General features: G+C 39.9%; 1 protein-coding gene across 1 annotated transcript in view; it reads left to right on the forward strand.

Moving 5' to 3' along the window:
• Positions 1-22860, forward strand: part of PEX5L (peroxisomal biogenesis factor 5 like) — a 109880-nt gene that overhangs the window by 25374 nt on the left and 61646 nt on the right. The window contains exons 4-7 of the mRNA XM_027111183.1: positions 3225-3419; positions 6535-6658; positions 8193-8289; positions 18333-18428. Coding sequence (XP_026966984.1) covers positions 3225-3419; positions 6535-6658; positions 8193-8289; positions 18333-18428 — 512 coding nt within the window. The remainder of the gene's footprint in view (positions 1-3224; positions 3420-6534; positions 6659-8192; positions 8290-18332; positions 18429-22860) is intronic.

Here is a 22860-nt window from a genome sequence, read left to right on the forward strand (position 1 = left end):
TGGCAAATAATTGGTAGCTAAACAAAAAATAATCAAAGCCACATCAACAGGGTCAGCACATTGCTTTCAAGTTCACATAAAGTCTAGGGAGAAATGGTGAAGAGCACAGGCTTGGGGGTGATGGGACTGTGTTTGAATCCTCTGTGGACACTGACCTACCAGCTATATTATTTTCCTATTGCTGCTGTAACAAATTGCGACAAATTCAGTGGCTTAAAACAACATAAATTTATTATCCTACAATTCTGGAACTCAGCTGTCCTAAAAATCAAGGTGTCAGGAGGGCTGCATTCCTTCTGGAGGCTCTAAAGGAGAATTCATTTCCTTGCCTTTTCCATGGTACCTAGAATTCCTTGGTTTGTGGCCCCATATTCTATCTCCAAAGCCAACAGCATAGCATCTTCAAGTCACTCTCTTTCCTTATCTCCTCTCTCTCTCTCTCTCACGCTCTCTGTCCCTCTCACAGAATTGTACACACACAATTTCACTTCCACTATGACAGATGATTATTTTAATTTAAACACAAATTCTGGGACACAAACCTTCATGTGCCTAAGAGAATCTTTAAAATCAGATTAAGAAAATCCGTAGAGCAGACACCCCCTTCCATGCTAAGCTATGCTATCTTCGAACCCCGTATGAAACAGTGAGACCCTTTATTTTTATCTTAACTAAAGTGCACGCCACACGCACACACACACACGCACACTCACACACTAAAATGAGATTTGTCTTTCTTCACAAAGTGAAAGGCTGAACACATCCTTCTATGCTTTTGAAATTGTGTTCCCCAGGGACTCTCTCAGCTTCAAGCTTGCCATTCAACCTCCAAGGCACCCCCTTCATCAACTGTAACAAATAGGGCCTTTTGTCTGTGCCAAGCAGTTGTTTCACATTTGCTGGGAAAAGAACAAAGGAACAGAGAGCTCAGAACAAACTCAGGAAGTGCTGAGGACAGTTTGGAGGGGAAAAAACGTTACTGAGGCAAGTTTGAATTCACAATTCAGTCTTTGAGCAATTCATTTATTCTGAATGGTAAGAAAGATATAGAATTAAGTTAATACTCATCAGTTATTATTCTGTAACAAATGTACTTCCTATATGCAAGCAGACGAGTCCTATGTAATTTGTTTCTAAAAGAAGTGTAGGAGCAAGTGACTAATTCGTAATTGTTTGCGCAATTAGTAAAAAGACGTATATGGCATTCCAGAGACTGTTATCCACTTCCTTCCTTCTGTTATAAGGAAATCACGGTGGGCCTATAGAACCCCTGCCAACGCAACCGTGGCCTGGAAATTTCCATTTAAACATTCAAAGGATATGAAATGTGTGGCATCCTAGCCTACCTTGGCTGCTTGCTGCGCTTACATTTTAGACGTCAAGCCAGGCAGCTGAGCTCGGAAAGCTACTCTTTTCCCCCCACATTCAAGTACTTGCCGGCCACAAAATACTCCTCGTAGCTCAGAGCATCTTGCATTGGAAAGTGGTTCCTGTCTCCTCAGGAAGACTGGGACAAGATAAGCTCAGATGAGAGGACACTTTCAGGCCTTTTTATGAAAAATTTACTTCATAGCATCTTCTGTAGAACCAATATCTTGTCTCATCCTCCATTTTATTCCCGGTGGTGTTTCCTCTTTCTGTCCGTGTATGGATCTGACTCTTGCCTGAAACAGAGAGGAGTGGGGAAAATAGGAGAGCAAGAAAAAGGAAAAGGAAAGAAAAGCATCACAAATTGGCCACCAAAGAATGGAAATAACATTTACTGAATACCTACAGTATGCCTGGCACTTTACACATTTGACTTACAGATTAGATAATTTAATCTTCGTATCATACCTAAAGGACAGAGTTGATTCTGCATTTTTCAGATGAGGACACTGAAACTCAGAGAGGTCAAGAAGCTTACTCCAAGTCACACAGCTAAGCGGTGGTAGAGCCAGGTCTTTCCACTTCACCATTATAACATCCAACTGTTGTAATTTGTAACTGAAATCAGAAAGCAAGATTACTGAGAGTAAAGATTCTATCCTAAGAATCCCGTAGGATGGTTAGCTCATGAGGAGCTCAACGTTCAGTACTAAAGAAATCCTGGTTGTGAAATTAATTAAGCCCTGGCTCTGCCTTGAATGCAAGTGGGAAATAGATGGAAGAGTGTTGAGATGTCAACAAAAATCCATTTCCTACCAAGAGACAAGCCGGGAGATCAAAGAGGAGAAGGAGAGGTGCGGAGGTTGTAGACGGTGCTGGGAAGGGTTTGCACAAGGAGTGTCCCTGTCACTTGAGTAGCTTTCCTAAGCTAGCCGGGTGAAGAGACCCTAGGTCAGGCCAGTTCAGAAGCCAGCCCCCCAGGTGCCAGGGCTGAAAGAGAGGTAGGGCTGGAGGGACTTTTTCTAATAGGAATTTTCCATTTCTCACAATGAGTTAGTCAAACACTTGCACTTATGAGAAACAAGAATGAAGGGTTACAGAGCTTGCCTTTTTAATTCTCATTTGCCTAGTTTGCATTTGAACAAATTATTATTTCTGCCTTCATTAGAGTATTTAACACAGTGTAATCAACCTGCTGGGAAGTAAAAGTGTAACCATTTTATGGTTTGTTACACTGAAATTTAAATTTGCATATTAAGCACCAAAGGCATTAACATGTGTACCCTATTCATTAACTATGGATTATAAAATACCTCTCTAGTGTGAGCCCAAACAGCAAGCCGTTTTCTGATTGAACTGCTTAATTAAATAAAAGATTATTAACAGCATTCCTTTATACCCTGGATACTTTAGTAGTTTGAAATTAAAGCACAGAGACATTCAGAAACTACCAAATCTTCCTCATCACTGTTTTGCAAGCATCTCTCTGAATATGATAGATTGCTCTGGAAAAACTGCACTCTGAAATAAACCTCTTTATAAAGCAAAGCCATAAAGTAAATAGTACCTGAACTCAGATTCAATTTTATCATTTTAATTCCGTTCAAACCTTCATCACTGGTGAGGCTGGTCTAAGTCCTGCAGATTTCTACCGTGACAAATAAAGGAGGACATGCAGCAAGCTTCCCAGTCTAAATACAAACTATTTTTATATATCAGTGGTGAGCTAACTTAATTTGGTTCTTCTAACCTACACTACAAACACAAAATCCTTCTGCACCCAACTGAAACCTATTTTTAAAAAACAATTTCAGAGCAGTGAGTGAGCTTCTCTTAACCTCTTCCAACTTTGATAGTATTGACCACAGGTTTAGATCTCCTTGACCTGAGTGAACCCGTCTCTCAAACCCAAACCAAAGCCAAGAAGTTGGAGACCTCATCGAAAACCTCATCCCTCAAGAAAAAGGTTGATGGGCCTGACCTCATCAGTGCGGATGCTGAGCAGAGAGGCCAGGCTCTCCGAAACCCAGAGACGGCATCCCTAGACTTAGGTAAGGCAATAGCTCGTGTCTGCTGCTGTTCACTTGTGCTTAATACAACAAGGAAGTTCTACAAATGACATTAAAACCATGGACAAACAGTAGAAAAGATTAATTCTATGTAGGAAACTGGACAGGACACACTTCTTTGTGCTTAGATTAAATAGCAGTTGGGGAGCTCAACTTTGCAGAACTCGTGTGGATTTATACATTTATTTGTACAACCCATTTGTATTGAGTTTCTGATAGATGGCAGGTACCACACTAGGCACTGGAGTTACAATAAAAATAAGACATGAATCTTGCTCTCTAGGAGAATTCAGTCTAGAGGGGAAGAGAGTCTAGAAAGAGAAAACTCTAACCCAAGGTCCGGGAACAGCCAGAAGGAACAGTAACATGTAACATGTGTGGGGATACGTCCAATACAATAATAACAGCTGCCATTCACTGATGACTTACAATGTCCAGACCTGTGCTTCGTGATTTACATATATTAGCCTGTTAATTCATCACAACTCTTTGAAATGAATGAGGAACCAAATTTTCAAATTTAAATAACTTGCCCAAGATCCCAGTTAGTATGAGGAAGAGCTGGAATTTGAGCCAAGCTCTAATTAACTTCAAAGCCTGTACTTCTCTCCACTGTACATCTTCCCGAGAAAGGAGACCTTAACCTCAGATCATGGAACCAGTCAATTAAGCTCCCCTTTCTTAAGAAAAAGAAAGGTAACAGTTATTTCAGAAAGCCAAGGGAAACATGGATGGGTAAGTATCCATAAAATGAGCATATTAGTAACTTATCCATAAAGTTACAAAGGTTAAAGGGGATATACATACATGTAAAATCGCTTAGCACTGTGATATATACATGTTAGATGGCCATGGATTAATTTATTCATTTGTTCAGTAAACATTTCTCTAAATATCTGTTGTTTTCCATACTATGTGCTGGAAATACAAAGATAAATAATATAAGCTTTCTGCCCCTTAGTAAGTATACAGTCTAGTGGAGAGATAGAAAAATGATTAATATAATTATAATAAAATATGTACTATGTGCTGCAATAAAGAAAAGCCCAGGTTAAGCCCCTCACCCAGCCAGGGGGTTATAGAAGGTGCCTTATAGGAGATACTATATGAGCAGTCTTGAAGGTTGAGTAAGAATTTGCCAGATGAAAAATATGGATCAGAGAGAGGTGGGAAGGAAGGGGCAGGGCATTCCTGATGCAGAAGAGAAAGGGAGTCACACACAAGTAGACAAACACAGAAAGATGCCTTTTCAAGCAAATACAAGCACTGCTACAGTATTCAAGAACGATAGAGTACTGAGAAATAAATCTGAGCGTCACCAGGGGTCAGATAATGGGAGTTCTTGGATGCCAGGTCGTTAAGTTTGTGTGGAGGGCAGGGTTGAAGGGTTTTTACTCAGAGGAGTGACATCAACAGATTCTATTTTAGAAAGAATTTTCTCTTTTGGATGTGTGGAGAAAGGAATGGAGGCAGGGAGACAATACAGGCATGTAAGAGAGTGACAGAGGGGATAGTGAGAGGCAGATGAGTTCAAAAATAAATAAATAAAAACAAGACTTGTGGACTGGGTAGATATATGCATGCCAGCAAGGAAGAGATATAGAATGTGCCAAACTCTGTGATAAGGGTACAAGAGGAAAAGGTGGGGGGGTGGGGGCGGGGGATGTCAAGGTGGAAATTGTCAAGTTCAGTTTTGAACCTGTTATATATGAGGAAACTGTGGAGCTTCTCTGTAGAGATGTCCAATGGACTGTTAAATGTGTAAATCTAGAACTCAGGAAAGAGAACCAAGCAGGAAATAGAGATTTGAAAGTCAGAAGCCTATGAATAGCCATCACAGTCACGGGTGTAGATGAGCTCACCAAGGACAGATCACAGAGAAAGGGAAGAGAACCAGCACGCTGCTCAAACTGGTTGCACACACAGGATCTGCGCTCCTCTGCCACGTCACTTTTTGAGGCCTGTCTCTCTGGAGGAAAATTTTATAATTATTTCCTCATCATCCATGTGCTCTAGGCTTATTCCATTTCAATAAGTGAAATTTATACATATGCATAAGGGTATATTGTTAAATACATTACAATATAATATAATAAACACATAAATGATACTTTCATTTCTCTGCTTTTGAGAAAACGCCTTGTGAAGAAGTCATAAAAATTCTTAGTTTAGGGGGCTTCCCTGGTGGCGCAGTGGTTGAGAGTCCGCCTGCCGATGCAGGGGACATGGGTTCGTGCCCCGGTCTGGGAGGATCCCACATACCGCGGAGCGGCTGGGCCCGTGAGCCATGGCCGCTGAGCCTGTGCATCCGGAGCCTGTGCTCCGCGAAGGGAGAGGCCACAACAGTGAGAGGCCCGCATACCGAAAAAAAAAAAAAAATTCTTAGTTTAAACGACTTTAGAGGACACTGACTGCAAACCTACCTTTTTATAAACGAAAAAACTGGCCTCTAAGGTTGTCTAAGTGGATTGTTCACAGTCACACACCTGTTCATGAGAGGGAACCAGCCAGGTTCTTTGTAAGAATTCAGCCACAGGGAGACAATGGTCCTAGCATACACTAACTTTCTCCATTGCTTCCTTCTTCTCTATCCCCATTATAAATTCCCTTCTTTGGTGAAAAATTAGGTAGTCTATAACAAAACTTGTAAAAAGTGTCCCAGTTTCTTCCCACCTCCTTTTAATAACAAGGCTCATCTCTTTAAACAGAATTTCTTTCCAGAAATGTGCCAGAAATGCCTCAAAGCCACCTCTTAGCTGGAGGCCCATAGGATAGTACTGCATATGCTCATTCTTTACCAGATCCCATGGGCTCATACACAAAATTTAGAATGCACCCAGCTCTTGAAATAAATTCAGGTAAAAAAATATACTTGATTGTTTAACTGTAAAAGCATTCCATTTCTCTTAATAGGTCTCATATTTATTTAGTTATACATGTTTTAATTAATTTTCTTGCAGCCTTTGGTCTTGGGGTAGAAGAGCATCAGTTAATTAAAGTTCACTTGTATAAGACTTCTCAGTCTTAATCTGTCTTCTTCTCTCTGCACCTCGTATTCTCCCCCGTCCCCCTCACCCCCTTCTTGTCTCCTTAGTAGACATTCAAACACAACTGGAAAAATGGGATGATGTTAAGTTTCATGGAGATCGAAACAGCAAGGGACATCCCATGGCAGAGAGAAAATCAAGCTCATCTAGAACTGGATCAAAAGAACTTTTATGGTAAGATATTTTAATATCAGAAAATAGCCATAAAAAAACGAAACTTTGCCATTTGCAGCAACATGGGTGGACTTGGAGGGCATTCTGCTAAGTAAGATAAATTAGACAGAGAAAGACAAATACTGTATGATATCACATGTGTGGAATCTAAAAAATATAACAAACTAGTGGATATAACAAAAAAAGAAGCAGACCTGCAGATACAGAGAATAAACTAGTAGTTATCAGTTGAGGGGGCAGTATAGGGATGGGGGAGTGGGAAGTATAAACTATTGGGTGTAAGATAGGCTACAAGGATGTATTGTACTACACGGGGAATAGCCAGTATTTTGTAATAACTGTAAATGGAGTGTAACCTTTAAAAATTGTATAAAGTTTTTTTAAATTTTAAAAATAAATTAAAATATTTTTTTAAAAACTAAAAAAAGAAAATAGCCATTTATGTGTCATATACTTGTCTACTGAAATAGCCAAAGAATTAAGTCAATCCAGATACTTGCTGCCATTTATAACGTCCTATTAATGTTAATAATTGTGGCTTCTAAAACTAAATTATTTCATCTTAATTGTCAAAAATTCAGCCAATAAGGATTTTGGTAGATTCATAATTTAATATTCAATATTTGTCCAATATTTGTTGATAATTTTCTGAACATGTAACTGAGCCAGTCAATCAAAATATGTGCATGTGTAATTTTACATATGTGTATATTCAATGTACAACATGAATAATAGTTAAATTAAATGTTTTTGGCTACACAGGTAACCTTTCTGACTTTCTTAATCACCATTGTCGGATAATGCACTAATTAAGTATATTCCATGGATGCCCATGAGAAAAACTAGCCACCTGAATTTTACCATGTTTTTTGTTTGTTTGTTTGTTCTTTTGTGGTACGCGGGCCTCTCACTGTTGTGGCCTCTCCCATTGCGGAGCACAGGCTCCGGACGCGCAGGCTCAGCGGCCATGGCTCACAGGCCCAGCCGCTCCGCGGCACGAGGGATCTTCCCGGACCAGGGCACGAACCCGTGTCCCCTGCATCGGCAGGTGGACTCTCAACCACTGCGCCACCAGGGAGGCCCTTACCATGTTTCTAAAGCTTCCTAAAGGACGGCATGTTTCAGCCTCCGGTTGCCCGTCACACATCTCCATTTATTATGACATTTCAAATTCTATATAAAGATCAAATCTCACTAAGACACTTTGTGAGAAGCTCCCCTCCCCACCCAAAAATTACTTTTTTAATGAAGCAGAACTCTGTAACAAAAATGGTTTTGCATTTATTTACTCTTTGCATGTAACTGACCTGCATTCTAAATCAGTCAGAGAGAATAACACCTAACACGTTGCAGCCACTTAAATTCCAAACGTGGTCATTATAATGGAAATATATGTTATCTTTTTCATCAAATGTCTGTTGAGAGCTTTGTTACCATGGTTCTCAACGATCCAAATTAACCAGATTTCTTGACTGGGTTTCTAGGTGAATTCGCTTCTCAATTTACATTAATTTCCTCCATGTGTCCCTTGTAGGTCCTCAGAGCACAGATCTCAGCCAGAACTGAGTGGTGGGAAAAGCGCCCTGAACTCTGAGTCGGCTGCAGAGCTGGAATTGGTGCCTCCAACGCAGGTAACAAAACCAATTCCTCACTGCACCTATCTTTACTAATAGATAATTTATGTCATAAGTATTTAAAATTTCACCAGAAAAATCTGAAGTAATTTTTCCGTATTTTCTATTTCATATGCTTTCTCACTCAGTATCTATCTCAATGCTTAAAATAACTGATGAAAGATAGATAGACAGATTTGGCTGGAAAATGTGTCAATGAACTCACCATGTACTTAGCACTTTTTCCTTGTTCTACCACTTACTGTTACATTATTTTCCAATACAAAATCTGTTCTACTCCAGTATTAGCACAATTTATGTAACAGGCACAAACAAGAGGAAATTACATCTTGAGCAGTCATTCACAACTTTGCCCTACAGACCAAGGTACTCACACATCAGCATCCTGACTGTCACATTAAAATAAATTTGTTGCTAAGGAATAAATAATTATAGTATTAGCAATCATGATAATACTAAGAACTACCATTTGTGAGTACCCTCTAAGTATTAGGGACCTTGTGCTTTTCATATATTATATCTAATACTCAAGTAATCCTGTGAATTTTTATTGGACTCACTTTAAAGGTCTTTGAAGAGTCTTGGTAAAGTCAAAATCCTTTTACAGGGGCACCCAACTAATCACCAGTGGAAGTAGGGCATGTACCAGACCTGTCTGTCTGCTACTTGACCCTCGACTCCAGTGTAACTGGTTTGCCTGTGACTAGTGACCTTGGCTGGGCCAAGAAGGGCCATCAGCCTCAGTGTTTTCATTTGCTCAAACACTTTGCAAGGGTACAGCCTTGATCTCTTAAGAAATGTGTCCACGTTCACGCATCTACAATCCAGTTGGAAATAAGTGGGATGAAATGAGCAAGAGAGATTTTCTTGAGTTTACTAGATAAGGTATTGAAACTAAGAGGGAAGATATATTGTCTGAAGTGAGTAAAGGGATAAGTATGATAATAGCAAATATTATTGAGTGCTATGAGAAGGCCTTCTAATACATATTAATTAGCTCACTTGATCCTGACCAATGACTCTATGAGTTAAGTGTATTTTATAGAGGGGGAAACTAAGGCACAGTGAGAGTAAGGAAAATTGTCGACGCACTCACAACCAGTAAGCGGCAGAGGGCAGGAGGACGCAGCTAGGAAATGGAAGGCATCTGGAAACCTAGGCCATTAACAGCACCTCCACGTGCACCTCACCCTCCACAAGAGACAGGCGGGCATTACTGCTCCCAGAACTCAGTCAGAAAACAAGTCAGCTAACTTCCAGAACAAATAACCCTGGGAAGCTTAATGAATTGTAAATGTAGCGTGAAAATGTATTTTCTTCATCTTTGTTCATTCTGAATGTATCTTTTTAAAAAGCAAATTGATAACATTTATTAGAGAAACGTTTCTTGATAACTGCATTAGAGATTTAGACTCAGCTAAATAATTGGTACTGTTTCATAAATTGGAATCCTTGGAACAATTGTTTTTATTTGTTTGTTTATTTATTTATTTATGGCTGTGTTGGGTCTTCGTTACTGCACTCAGGCTCTTCTCTAGTTGCAGCAAGGGGGGGCTGCTCTTTGTTGCGGTGCACGGGCTTCTCATTGCGATGGCTTCTCTTGTTGCAGAGCATGGGCTCTAGGCGCCCGGGCTTCAGTAGTTGTGGTTCGCGGGCTCTAGAGCGCAGGCTCAGTAGTTGTGGCACATGGGCTTAGTTGCTCCGCGGCACGTGGGATCTTCGCGGACCAGGGCTCGAACCCTGCATTGGCAGGCGGATTCTTAACCTCTCTGCTGCCAGGGAAGTCGCTGGAACAATTTAATATAGCAGGAGAACACTAGTCTCTGCAGCAGGGTAAGACATGGCACAGGTGGGTTCTTCCACATGGAGGTGGAGGGAAGGAGGATCAGCTGGGGTCCTCGGTTGCCGTGGAGACCCACAATGCATTTATCTTATTATTCCAATGACTGCTACTCTCCCGCTGGTTGTCTGATTTCATCCCACCACATTGTCCTTCCACTTACCCACTGGTGTGCCTTTAAGAAAACACAATGTGCTTTGGAAAATTTGTATGAGATACCCAACATTGTCCTCCAAAATATAATGTAAAATGCCCTGAGATAGTTCTGTCTAGATAAATCATAGTGAATTATTTTAGAAGGTTACCAATTATTTGTAAAGCATTCATCCCTTAAATTGTTTTCTTAAAAAACACTGCATGTTTACTTAACAAGATTTGCCTAAACTAAGGAAATTTATAATCTCCTAGTTTTAATTCCAGCCTATGGTTAAATAGGAAAATTTCATGAATTTGGGATTTAATCATCTAAAATATTAAGTCACTCAAATGGAACAGGAAGAGAATAGGCTCATCTACTTGTAATAAAAGACAGAAAGGTGTTTTTACTGTTAGAAGCATACTGCTCTTAAATATATGATCTCTTTATATAAATAAGATGATGAAATGGTATAAAAATTCGACTTAAACTGACTTGCAAACTATTCAAGGAAACAATTTCAGCTTACCAAAATTTGTTACTGCTCCAGTCACTCAGATGGTTCATAGGAAAATCAAGGAAATATCTTCTCCCTCAAGCCAACATAAATTATCTTAGTTCAACAGGTGAGGAGCTATTTACAAGCTTTGCTCAAAAATCATATTTCAGAATCACAAAGAGAATGAAAGCTCTCAATGAGAATTCTCCTGTTTGTTCATTTTCAAGATAGGGAAGAAGAAAAACATAGACTAGTCTCTTTCAAATAGTGTTTTGAATATAGTAATCAGAGTGGCAGGAGATTATAATAAATTATATAATCTTTGTATATTTAAAGAATAAAGTTTCTTGATATTATGCAAACTGTGTTATTTATATTCCCTGGAGTTAATTATTTAAAGAAATCGTGCAATCTGAAAAATTAAAAAATATTTGAAACATTGAAGAGAAACACAGAAGGTAATGATATAAAATTAGCTTTTCCATAAATGAGATAGTGGTGAGGCAAAAGAAAAGAAACTTCTGCCAGAGAGTGATGGTTCACGCATTTCTTTTTCAAGTCTGGACCCTGGAAGGAGCGCTCCAACACAGGCTCTTGCCGCCCTAAGCTGGACTTCATGAGAAGGTGGGGCAGCCAGGCTCTCCAAATACTGAGTCACACAATCTTGTAACGCTCTGATTTTGCTGATTTGGGCAGAGCAAATGCTTCCTTCCACATTGTCAAAATTCCATCAAGTTGGCAGTATCCCAAACCAGAACAATCTAAACTTTAAAAGCGCAGATATGTTTTCTAAATTTTTAAAGGAATAATGTAAAAGGAAATGCATGTTAATAGAAATGTAAGATATTTCTAATATATTATTTGAAATGTTTACAATAATCTTGGGAATTCATGTTATCTCCATTTCTCAGACGAGAAATGCATCTTAGAAAACAGAAGTAATTTTCCCAAGGTGACTCAGCTAGAATGGAGAGGACCCAGCATTCAAATCACACCCATCAGCTTCTAAAGCCCTTGTTCTTCATCACACATCACCTCCTATCAGCCACATCTAGCTTATCCGCCTAAGAGAACTCACAAGACCATCGATTTCCCTTCTCATTGCAAGCCCTGATTATTACTTAGTTTATAGGGTTAATATGAGTTAAGTGATTTTAAAGAATATCACTTTCCTCCAGAAACTTTGTAAGATGAATTAGGATTGTCACCCGATCTGAGGCCATACACAATTTCGTGCCTCCCCTCCCAAATTCATTCTCAACCTCTTACTCTTAGAAATGCTAATGGCTTCCATTTTGTTCCATTTCAATTCAACAAATGAGATTGAGTGTCTACTATCCGTAAAGCCATAAGTGAGGCAATGGAAAAGTTAGAAAGACGAGAGAGAATATAAGAAGTATGAAGACCTTTATGTCTAGTAGAAACAATTAGATAGTACACTGTAAATACAGTTTTGCTTTTTGGAGGACAGCACAGGAGCCACGTCAATATCCCTTTTCCCCTCCTGGCCACACACAGTGAGCTGCCAATGAGGAAGAAAGCAAGCGAAGATGGAAGAAAGGAACAAAGCAAAGAAGGCAGGAAAACAAGAACAGCAGGAAAGCAAACAGGACGGAAAGAAATCTGAAGATCATTTTCAGCATAGTAGAAAATCTACACATACTAGGTACTCACCAAATACTTTTTAAAGTGAAAAAATAAGGGATGCTAACAAAAAGGAGAAACAAAATGTTTGTCAAATTACAAAATTCAAAAGTAGAAGCTAATGGTTAAAGGACAGAAAAAAAGGACAAATTTTTATTCTTTTATCATTTTGAGGCTAGTTCCAAAAATAATTTTTAGTTATGTAGTATGCTAATAGACTGTCCATCCCCTTTAAAAATCAGCTCTGACTTGCCTTGGTGTTCCATAACATAGAATTTCATAGTTGGAGGAAGATGGGAACCATGTGCTGCCCACCTTTGCACAAAACTTTGGGAATTTGCTCTTGACACATAAGGTACAGCTTTTTGTATGCTTTCAATGATAAATGTCTGTTGACTGATTGAGAAAAAATATCCTGACCATCTTAATGAGGCAAGTGTTCAGAAGATCTCTTCTAGCATGAGTCCAACTTGTCTGTAAAAACCACTAAACAAAAGTGTTCTAAACACAGATTTTTTAAATGAATTTCCAAAGTCACACCTGATAAGCGCCAACCAGAAAAATGATAATAACAAAAGCCAATTTTTTTGTTGTTTATTTTTCTTTTTTTGGCCACGTCGCCGACGTGCAGGATCTTAGTTCCCCAACCAGGGATCAAACCCGTGCCCCCTGCCTTGGGAGGGTGTAGTCTTAACCACTGGACTCCCAGGGAAGTCCCAAAAGCCAATTTTATTGAGCACTTCCTATGTACTGAGCATTTTGTGTGTATTATTTACATGAATTATTGCACTGGAGTCTTACATGGACTCCATAAGTGAATATACACTTGGCAGATGAGAATACTGAGAATTGGGAATTCCCTGGAGGTCCAATGGTTAGGACTCCATGCTTTCACTGCCAAGGGCCCTGGGGTTTGTGAATTAAGATACCACAGGCCGCATGACACAGCCAAAAAAAAAAGAAAAAAACAACAACAACTGAGGATTATAGAGATTAATTTGTCCAAGGTCACCATTAATAGTAAATGGTAAACCAGGATTTGACCCCAGGCAGAGAGTATGCTTTTTTTTTTTTTTTGCGGTACGCGGGCCTCTCACTGTTGTGGCCTCTCCCGTTGCGGAGCACAGGCTCCGGACGCACAGGCCCAGTGGCTATGGCTCACGGGCCTAGCCGCTCTGTGGCATATGGGATCTTCCCGGACCAGGGCACGAACCCGTGTCCCCTGCATCGGCAGGCAGACTTTCAACCACTGCGCCACCAGGGAAGCCCGAGAGTATGCTTTTAATGGCCGTTATATAAGGTCTGCTAGTTGTTATATTTTTCTTTTCTACAGTTAAGCAGATCCCTTTTCTCCTTCAATTTCTTTTGGAAAGATGCTGAGCTTTTTTAAAATGTGTTTCTGTGGAAGATCTCTAGCAATTGTATGGAAAGCTATCAACAACTGCTACAGAGGGTAGCCAACAAAATTATGCTAGGACAATGACAGCCACAAATACAGTCATTTGCAAATCATAATTTTGATCACAGTCATAATTTTGAATAAAGAGAACAAAGCATAATATTATTTTTAGGGTTATTTAATTCTTTCTTCTTTCCCTTCACCTAGTGCTGATCATTCAGTGCAATCAACAGCTGGGGGAATTAAATGCTTTCTTCTTTGGAGACTGTAATACCCTAAAATCCAATTAGCTTAAACCAATTAAAATGCTGTTTTTAAAGCCAAGGCGTTTGCAGGAGGTTGCTGTTAACTGTGGAGCATTTTTCAAAATCATGCAAAGAAGAAAAGAAATGCCTATATCAGAGTATATTTGTGAACTCCAGAGTTCCACCTACGTGCAACCTACGTGCACATAATGTCAATTTTTGGATCAGAAGTTCTCACAGTGTGGTGCCTGGACCAGCAGTATCAGCATCACCTGGGAACTTGTTAGAAAAGACGATTCTACGGCCCACCCCACACCTACTGTCTCAGAAACCCATGGGCGTGGAGCCCTGCAAAGGGTGGTTGAACATGACCTCCAGGTGATTCCAATGCATGCTAAAGCTTGAGAACTGCTATTATAGTCATTGTGCTACCAAAATAACTGCAACTCAGACTTACAGGTGTAACTGTCCTGTGTATCATTCCTCTAGTTAAATACTAAGAAATACCTGCAGTTTACAAGCATTATTTATATGTTTTCCCATATTACAGTTTTGCCTGTCATGAAATTAGATGTAAATTTTTTTAAAAAGTGTTGTTTGAAAAGAAGGCTAATCTTCACTATGTGTTATAGACTGTATTTCATTCTCAGTCCTAAATCAGCATGTCTGGGCACGCTGCTGAGTTGCTAAAAAGTCTCAGAACCTTTAGATGTATACTACTCTCAGCTTGAAAAGTGCCTCTGTTTACATTCACTACCTTCTTATATTTTATAACATTTACTTTATGCTTCCTTGGGCAAAATAAATGTCTTTGAAATGTGAGGTAGATAATATTTGAATCAGTAATAACATAAAGCTTTTCTATCAATGTGGAAAATAGCACTTACCTAAATAGTAACTGTACTATCAAAATAAAATTTCATTTGCACAGTAAGATTCTATTTACACTTGCTGTTTTAGGCAGAAAAGAGAATATGAACTGTAAGTCTAGAATCCTGAGAGAGAGATTTTCCTCTTCTTCCTGATATATATGGTACGCTTTGCATCCTGTGATTCATAATCCACTTGGGTCATGAAACATTGATGAAGGGAAGCCAGTGACAGTAATGGAGTCCTGTTAGGTCAGGCTTCACAGGAAAGGCAGATCATATTTCACTGGTGAAAAGTGCCTCTAATAAAAGGAGGTGCCTTGGGAAAAAAATTAGTGCTTTCTCTTTCTTCTCCTAATGACATTCATGACATTATTATACAAATGCACAAAGTTTATTTCTTACTATGTGCCCACATGTTTAAAAATTTATTTGTTTATTTCATTCATGAAGGAACCAGCAGGAAGACAAAAGAGTTGGTTCCAAAAGCAAAGGATTAAGGAACAGAGATGTATATAGCCCGTTGGGAAAGAAATGCCAAAATAAGTTTACCAAGATAGATGTAAGACTGATTAACTTTCTACATGACAGTAAAGTTCTGTCATCTTTGGGGTTAACTTCTCTACCAGGCTCTAACACCCTAACAAGCTATCAATTCTAAAAGGCTATAAATCATCTGCACCTTTATATTTGTTAATCAAATATATTGTCACCCAAGAGCGTCAGATGAGGGTTGAAGTGGGCTGAATGGTGGCCCCCCAAAAGATATGTTCACATTCTGATCTCTGGAACCTGTATCAATCTCCCCCTTCCTGCCTCGATTGTCTGGGTTAGAATAAGGTAGTAGCTTCCACAGGGCCCAGAGAATACGGGAGGATGCTTGTTCATGATGGCCACTGGGTCTGGCCCACCAGAGAGCAAGGCACTGATGCCAGGGCAGGCCCCGACCAGCCCTCATGGCCCTCCCGTTTCGGACCAGAGGCGCTGCTCCAGAGGTCTCAACCCTGAGCTGCTCACAGGCCTTGCTCTTTACTAGGCACCCCACCTGGGCATCCTGCAGCCACTCCCCACCCCCAGAACCAGGGCTTGCTAGCACAGAGCTCTGCCACTCCAGGTGCAGGACGAAAAAAACAAATCCCTCCCAATCTCCTATAAACCCTCTTTAGACTCCAGACTGGCCAGGAGACCTTGAGAGAAATATCTTTAATTCAGTCATTCATATATCCCCTGACAGCATATTTTCAACCAATATTTGCTGATTTTTTATGGAGCACCAACTATTTGCAGGAGATGCCAGGGATACAGCAGGGAATAAGTATATCAAGGAGGAGAAAACATATATTAATGTTCAAATAAATTAACCTTTCACATTCATTAAAGCAAAATGCAGTCTAAGACTGTTATTTATGCTCAGAAATTTTCCTATTACTTTATTTTTATTTTCAGCCCACACTCTTTTAGACGGCTTCTTGGCTAACACCCTCAACCATGCATGAAACTCCAAGGGACAGCTTTTCTATGTTTTGCATCTTCCTAAAGTGGCCAGTTGAGCACAGCCTCCTGTGAGAGGCAGTGCGTCCAGTGGTTAGGCACATGGCCCAGAAGCACCAGCCCTACCACTTAACTAGCTGTGAGACTAGGGGCAAGTTTTAGTTAATTACTTAATTGCTCTCTGTGCCTCAAAGTCGAGGAGTTAATGGTAGGACCCACCTCAGGCTGCTGAAAAGACAACATGAGTTGTAGTAAGTAAAGGACTTGAAGCAGCATCTGGCATTTAGTGAGCCCTGGTATTCCCCCTGTGTAATCATTAAAGAGGGGGGTTCCTCCTGAGGACCGGGGATGGTGGAGAAAGAATGAAAAGCAGCTGAGCGGAATAGATGGTAAGTGCTGGGTGAAGAGCAAAGTTTCACTATAGTTTTGGTTCTCAAACATGACTGCTCTTCAAAATCACCACAGGAGCTTTTCAAACTTAATATAATTTTCAAACAATTTAATTCCTGGGCCCCACATTCAGAGGTCACTTCATTGGTCTGGGGTGGGACCCAAGCCTGTTCAAGTAATTCCCATAGAAGTGGAGGCTGAGCATCCTTGCAGGACAGCAATGTACCATCTGGCCGAGGAGCCACGCCTGCCCTGCAATGAAAGGGGGCGGGGGACTCCACTCCGGGCCTCTCTCCTCCTTCTCCCCAGACCTAGCTGCCTTAGCAGTGCAATCCCTCCTCCCGCAGTCCATCCACAGGCATCCTTGGGACATGCATCACTTGTCAGGCCCTGGGCTTGGGAGGGGGCAGTACAAAAGTTATCAGACAAAATCTTATTCACGTGGACCTCACAGCAGAGAAAGAAAATAGAGAAGAAAGCAAGCAGTTACGTGGAGAAATATCGAAACACTCTGAATGCTCATAGAGCTCTAATTGAAGTACCGTATATACTTACTAGGAAATCCCTGCGGAAAGACTGAGGTAGATCTGTAAGTATGAAATGTGGAGACTCTCCAAGGTACATTGTTGAATAGAAAAAGGTAAACCACAGAACAGCACATCATTTATGTTTCAAAAAGCTTTTTGAAAGACGTTACGATATTCTATCTATGGGTGCATAAATATATGTAACTTCAAAGAAAAAAGATCTAGAATTACACCTCTTATTTTCCATGATTAATTTTTTTTCAAAAAGAATGTATTCATTGTTTGTGAAATTTAAAATAATAACGTTTTTTAAATTCCAGCAAACTCTTTGTGGGGGGTCTTCTGGAAATATTTGCATTTAGCGAAGTTAAGATGTATATCACATTGCCTGTTAATTGTGACAAAGCAGTTGGCATTACCAGACATGATTTTATCTAAGTGACTATTATTGAGCAGAGAGCAATGTCCTTAGGAAATGGGACGTGAGACAGATGTGTGCCAGTAGAGATAAGGCAAAGGAAGGAGAATTCGGCATGAAGCTCAGCTGAGTATAAGGAGAAAGACCTAGCAGCTACCTTCCCTGTCTGCAACTTTCACAGTTTCACCTGAGGCTGGTCCTCCTAACAAGCTGAAATCTCGAACATCAGCTTCCAGGTCTAGCCTACTAATAGAGATTCTCCATCTTAGCTGCATATTAGAATCACATGGGGAGACTTACTAAAATAGCAATGCCTTGAACCAAGACCAATGAAAAGTAAGGTCTTTGGGAGGTTGGGCCTGGGCGTTGTTTTTAATACGACCAGGGCTGAGACTCACTGTTGAAAGGCGCATGCACGCACCCTCCCAGTTTGGACACCCTCATGCTTGCAAAGTACTCCAAAAATGGCATCAGTTGCAGGTGCTTCTTAAACTCTAGGGGACTATGGGAAAAGGAAAAATATTTACATTTTTGTATTATGTGATTCCGAAATGATAACACCATGTGTTTGGTTTATTTCAGGCTCGACTGACCAAAGAACAACGCTGGGGAAGTGCATTGCTTTCCAGAAACCACTCCTTAGAAGAGGAATTTGAAAGGGCAAAAGCAGCAGTGGAGGTAAGTTTTTTGGTTTGTTTTATGTTTCTGAGAGTGGAATTCAAAAAAATCAAACTTCAGCAGGATACATATTAAATGGGTCTTTATAGACATGAAATAATCATGACTGATTGTTGGAATGAGACGTGTTACCAGAGAACTTTTTTTTTTTTTTTTTTTTTTTTCGGGTACCGGGGCCCTCCCCCTTTTTGCCCCTCCCCTTTCCGGGGACACGGTCCGGACGCGCAGGCTCAGCGGCCATGGCTCACGGGCCCAGCCGCTCCGCGGCATGTGGGATCTTCCCGGACCGGGGCACGAACCCGTGTCCCCTGCATCGGCAGGCGGACTCCCAACCACTGCGCCACCAGGGCAGCTCACCAGAGAACTTTTGACTTCCCACCCAGGGTGACTAATAGATGTCACCTCTTACGCCAATTCTGTGGTAGATTAGTAGTGACTTCTGGAGTCTTGGGTCAGAAAACTCTGAGTCTTGCGTGTATCCCATGATGAACCTATGCTATGCATTTGCTATGCTTCTGTGAAGCCAGGGTTCATGCCTGATGTTTTTATCTCTCTGGCATCTAGCTCAATGTCTGAAACATAGACGGTTTTACTACCCCTGAAATAGTATACATTTTCCTAACTGGGTGGGGGAAAAGGGCAGGGCTGAGATATTCTAATCAATGGATAGCCCATCTTGACTTGAGCCATAATTTATTTTACTGTTAAGGGTGTCCAAAACAATGACAATGTTGATAAATCAAATGAAACATTTAATTTGAACATTACTTTCCTTATTTAGCCTTCTAAAGAGAGATAGAGAGAGGCAGAGAGAAGGAGGAAAGAAAGGGAAAAGGGAAGCCAGAAAAAAGCATCCTTTGCTGTTTTTTATGCATTTCCTTCCTGGGTAAAAGTGCAAAGAGTGCATCACAGGTGCCATCTATGATTCTCACCAAAGCTTTGCTAGAAGGCTATTTGAGAGTTGAGCTTTTCACCCAACCCAAGTACGAACTTGCCCGGACCTCTATTTCTATTACTGATGTGAAATCTTGAAACTTGAAAGTATTCCTGTAATATGGTTCATTTATGTGGCCATCTTACCTCTGGAATTTGGCTGAAATTATTATACTACGGGCAGTCTTTCAGTAACTCCATACTTGAAGTGCAATTAAATCACACTTGCAATTTAATATTAAAAAGATTCTTTATATTCTAGGAAATAATTCCAGCCAAATTTCCTATCATCATTCAGAAACCTAATAAGAGAACACTTTTATCTCATCACAATACAATCCACCCAAATTTCTTCTTTTACTTTTAACCTTTTTAATTAAAATAAAAGTTAAGGCATATTTAGTGCTCTTGAACGTGATCAACTGATAGATTTGATTGAGACCAGCTGAGTTCAATTAAGTTCAACTGCATGGGGCCTGTAGCTCAGTTTATCTTAAATGTAGATTCTTCCAGACTTAAGAGCTAATTTAAGTTTCTTTTGAGCTCCTAATGTGTATAGGACACTGAATTAGCATTAAAAAGAAGATGATTTAGAACCATAGAATCTTGGGGCAGTAAAGATTTTATAATTTATCTGGTCCCATTTATTTTTATTTTTTTTAACATCTTTATTGGAGTATAATTGCTTTACAGTGGTATGTTAGTTTCTCTGGTCCCATTTATAATGAGACAATGAGTTCAAACTCAAGACTTAATTACAAAGACTTAGATACACAGATGGACAATTTTTTCCTTGTTGATATGTTACTTTGTAACTATTCATAAAGTCAGTTAATCTTAGTTTTGGTAGAGACCTTAGAAGTCATCTATCCCAACCAGGCATACAAAACAATTTTTTTTCTTTTCAAACATACTTGACAAATTATTTATTCAAAACATACCCTGTTTCTACTTGAACATTTTCAATTAAGGGCAACTCACTTTTCAAGAAAACCTGTTTCAGTTTTGGACAATCCTAACAATTAAAGAAGCTCTTCCCTGAATTAGGCTGAAATTGGACTACAAGCAACTACCAGTTTTCTTACCTCTGGCTTTGCCCTCTCTGGAACAAGGCAAAATTAGGTGAATCCCTTCTCTACATGACGCCCATTCACCCCAGGAAGCCTTGTTTTCTCCTGGCTTCCCCTTGTCTCTTTGGAATTGAGAGACCAGAGTTGTTATTCCATCTTGTTGCTAATAACTAAATAACAACAAACATCTCATTAACCAATATAAGTCTCATTTTTCCACACCTCTATGGTCCTTTCCAGCTGCAAAATCCTAAAATGCTGTAAGTTACTTGAAGTAGTCATTCAGCAAACATTTGTGCTGGCTGCTGAACTAGGTACAAGAGATAAAGGAATGAGCTAGCTTTGAGTAGTTGTCTAACAATGGCATGGACCAGATGACCAACTCAGACAAGACATTTGCTCCCTTCTACTTCAGTTTCTTCATTATAAGATGAGGGGCTTGGATGTCTAATATACTAAATGCTATACGTTTGTATCTTCAAGTGAAGTGAATGGTAAGTACAGAATTCCCAGCAAAGCAGAAAATGGTAAGCACATTTGCTCAGCTGGAAGCCTGGAACTGAGAAGCTTCCTTAAGGAATGAGGGAGGGTGATGCTGACGGGAAGGTGTGAACAGGTGTGGAGAAAATAGGCGCATGGGGGCGGGGGTTGTGTTTCACTAAGCTGATGGTATATCAGACCTTCAAAACTGCACACACATGTGAACTACTTACTTCCCAGCATTACTCTTATCCAGAGTTTAATCTAAATCCATAGTAGAAGACATAATAAAACGGATCCGAGTCTTGGAAATATACATGTCCCTTGACCCAGCCACTTCTCAGAATTATGCTAGAGAAATAATCATGAAAGTTTGCAACATTTTATCTGTAGAATTTTTTTAAATAGTGAAAATTTGGGAACAGCTCAAGTGTCCCATTACAGAGAATTAACTAAGTTAATATCTCTACAATAAAATGCTATGTAACCATTAAAAACTACATCATAGAAAAATATTTAACATCATGTAAAAATGTCTAGTGATAATTGGAATAATTTATATACTGAGTTTTACAATATGATCCCAACTTGGTAAAATGATAGTAGCTTAATACCTAACATGTTAGAATACATACTGTGTGCCAGGCACTCCCTCGGGAGCTTTGCGTGGATTCTCATTTAATCCTCCCAGCAGTCTTATGAGGAAGGTAATATTACTATTTTCATTCTGCAGATGAGAAAACTGAGGCTTAAAGATATTGCAGACAGTTACGTGGCATTTTATAAGCAATTAAAATAGACTGAAAATGAACAACTCTCATTTAGCAAGTTACAAAGTCATGATTTTCACCCAGACTCCAGAGCCCATATTCTGAATCACTGCACTGTATAAGCATAAAGAGAGTCTGTGCCCTAACCTTAACAGTAGTTATCCTTGGGTGGCTGGATTTGGAGTGATTTCTTCCATTCGCTATCTATATTTTCCAAATGTTCTGTCATAAACATGTATTACGTTGGTAATCAAGGAAGAAGTGGTAAACTATAGACACTATGTTAGAGTCTAAGATTCTTAAGAGAACTAAAAGTGCCACATTCTTCATTTCAAGACCAATAAAGAATGGCAGCACAGACTGGCTTCATCAGAGACTGTTCCAAACACTAGTAAGACCCAGATGAAAACCATGCCTGGAGCAAGTTGAATTTTTCCAAAGTCTCCATTATTATATCACTGATGCCAATATTCCTTCTATTTCACATTCTATTCCATTCTTAAACCCTCATATTTTTTGGTCATCATCCTGCCTCATGACTTGGCACCTGGTTCTCCTTCTGCGCCTAATCCTCTCACAGGCTCCAGGGGCACTGCTCTGCTCTCTATTCCTCTTGCACAACAGCCTCATTGCCTGCTGTCCCCACTCTCTTTTTTTTTTAAAAAACAGTTATTATTTTATTTGACATGTTTAAACAGAGATGAGCATAGGGACTGATTTTTTTTTAACATCTTTATTGGAGTATAATTGCTTTACAATGGTGTGTTAGTTTCTGCTTTACAACAAAGTGAATCAGTTATACATATATCACATATCTCTTCCTTCTTGCGTCTCCCTCCCTCCCACCCTCCCTATTCTACCCCCTAGGTGGTCACAAAGCACCAAGCTGATCTCCCTGTGCTATGTGGCTGCTTCCCACTAGCTATCTATTTTACATTTGGTAGTATATATATGTCCATGCCACTCTCTCACTTTGTCCCAGCTTACCCTTCCCTCCCCATATCTGGAAGTCCATTCTCTAGTAGGTCTGTGTCTTTATTCCCGTCTTGCCCCTAAGTTCTTCATGACCATTTTTTTTTCTTTTTTTAGATTCCATATATATGTGTTAGCATATGGTATTTGTTTTTCTCTTTCTGACTTCACTCTGTATGACATTGTCTAGGTCCATCCACCTCACTA

This window comes from Aethalodelphis obliquidens, unplaced genomic scaffold (assembly GCF_003676395.1).
Source record: "Aethalodelphis obliquidens isolate GAN/ISIS:26980383/991018 unplaced genomic scaffold, ASM367639v1 scaffold1, whole genome shotgun sequence".
Taxonomy (NCBI): Eukaryota; Metazoa; Chordata; class Mammalia; order Artiodactyla; family Delphinidae; genus Aethalodelphis; species Aethalodelphis obliquidens.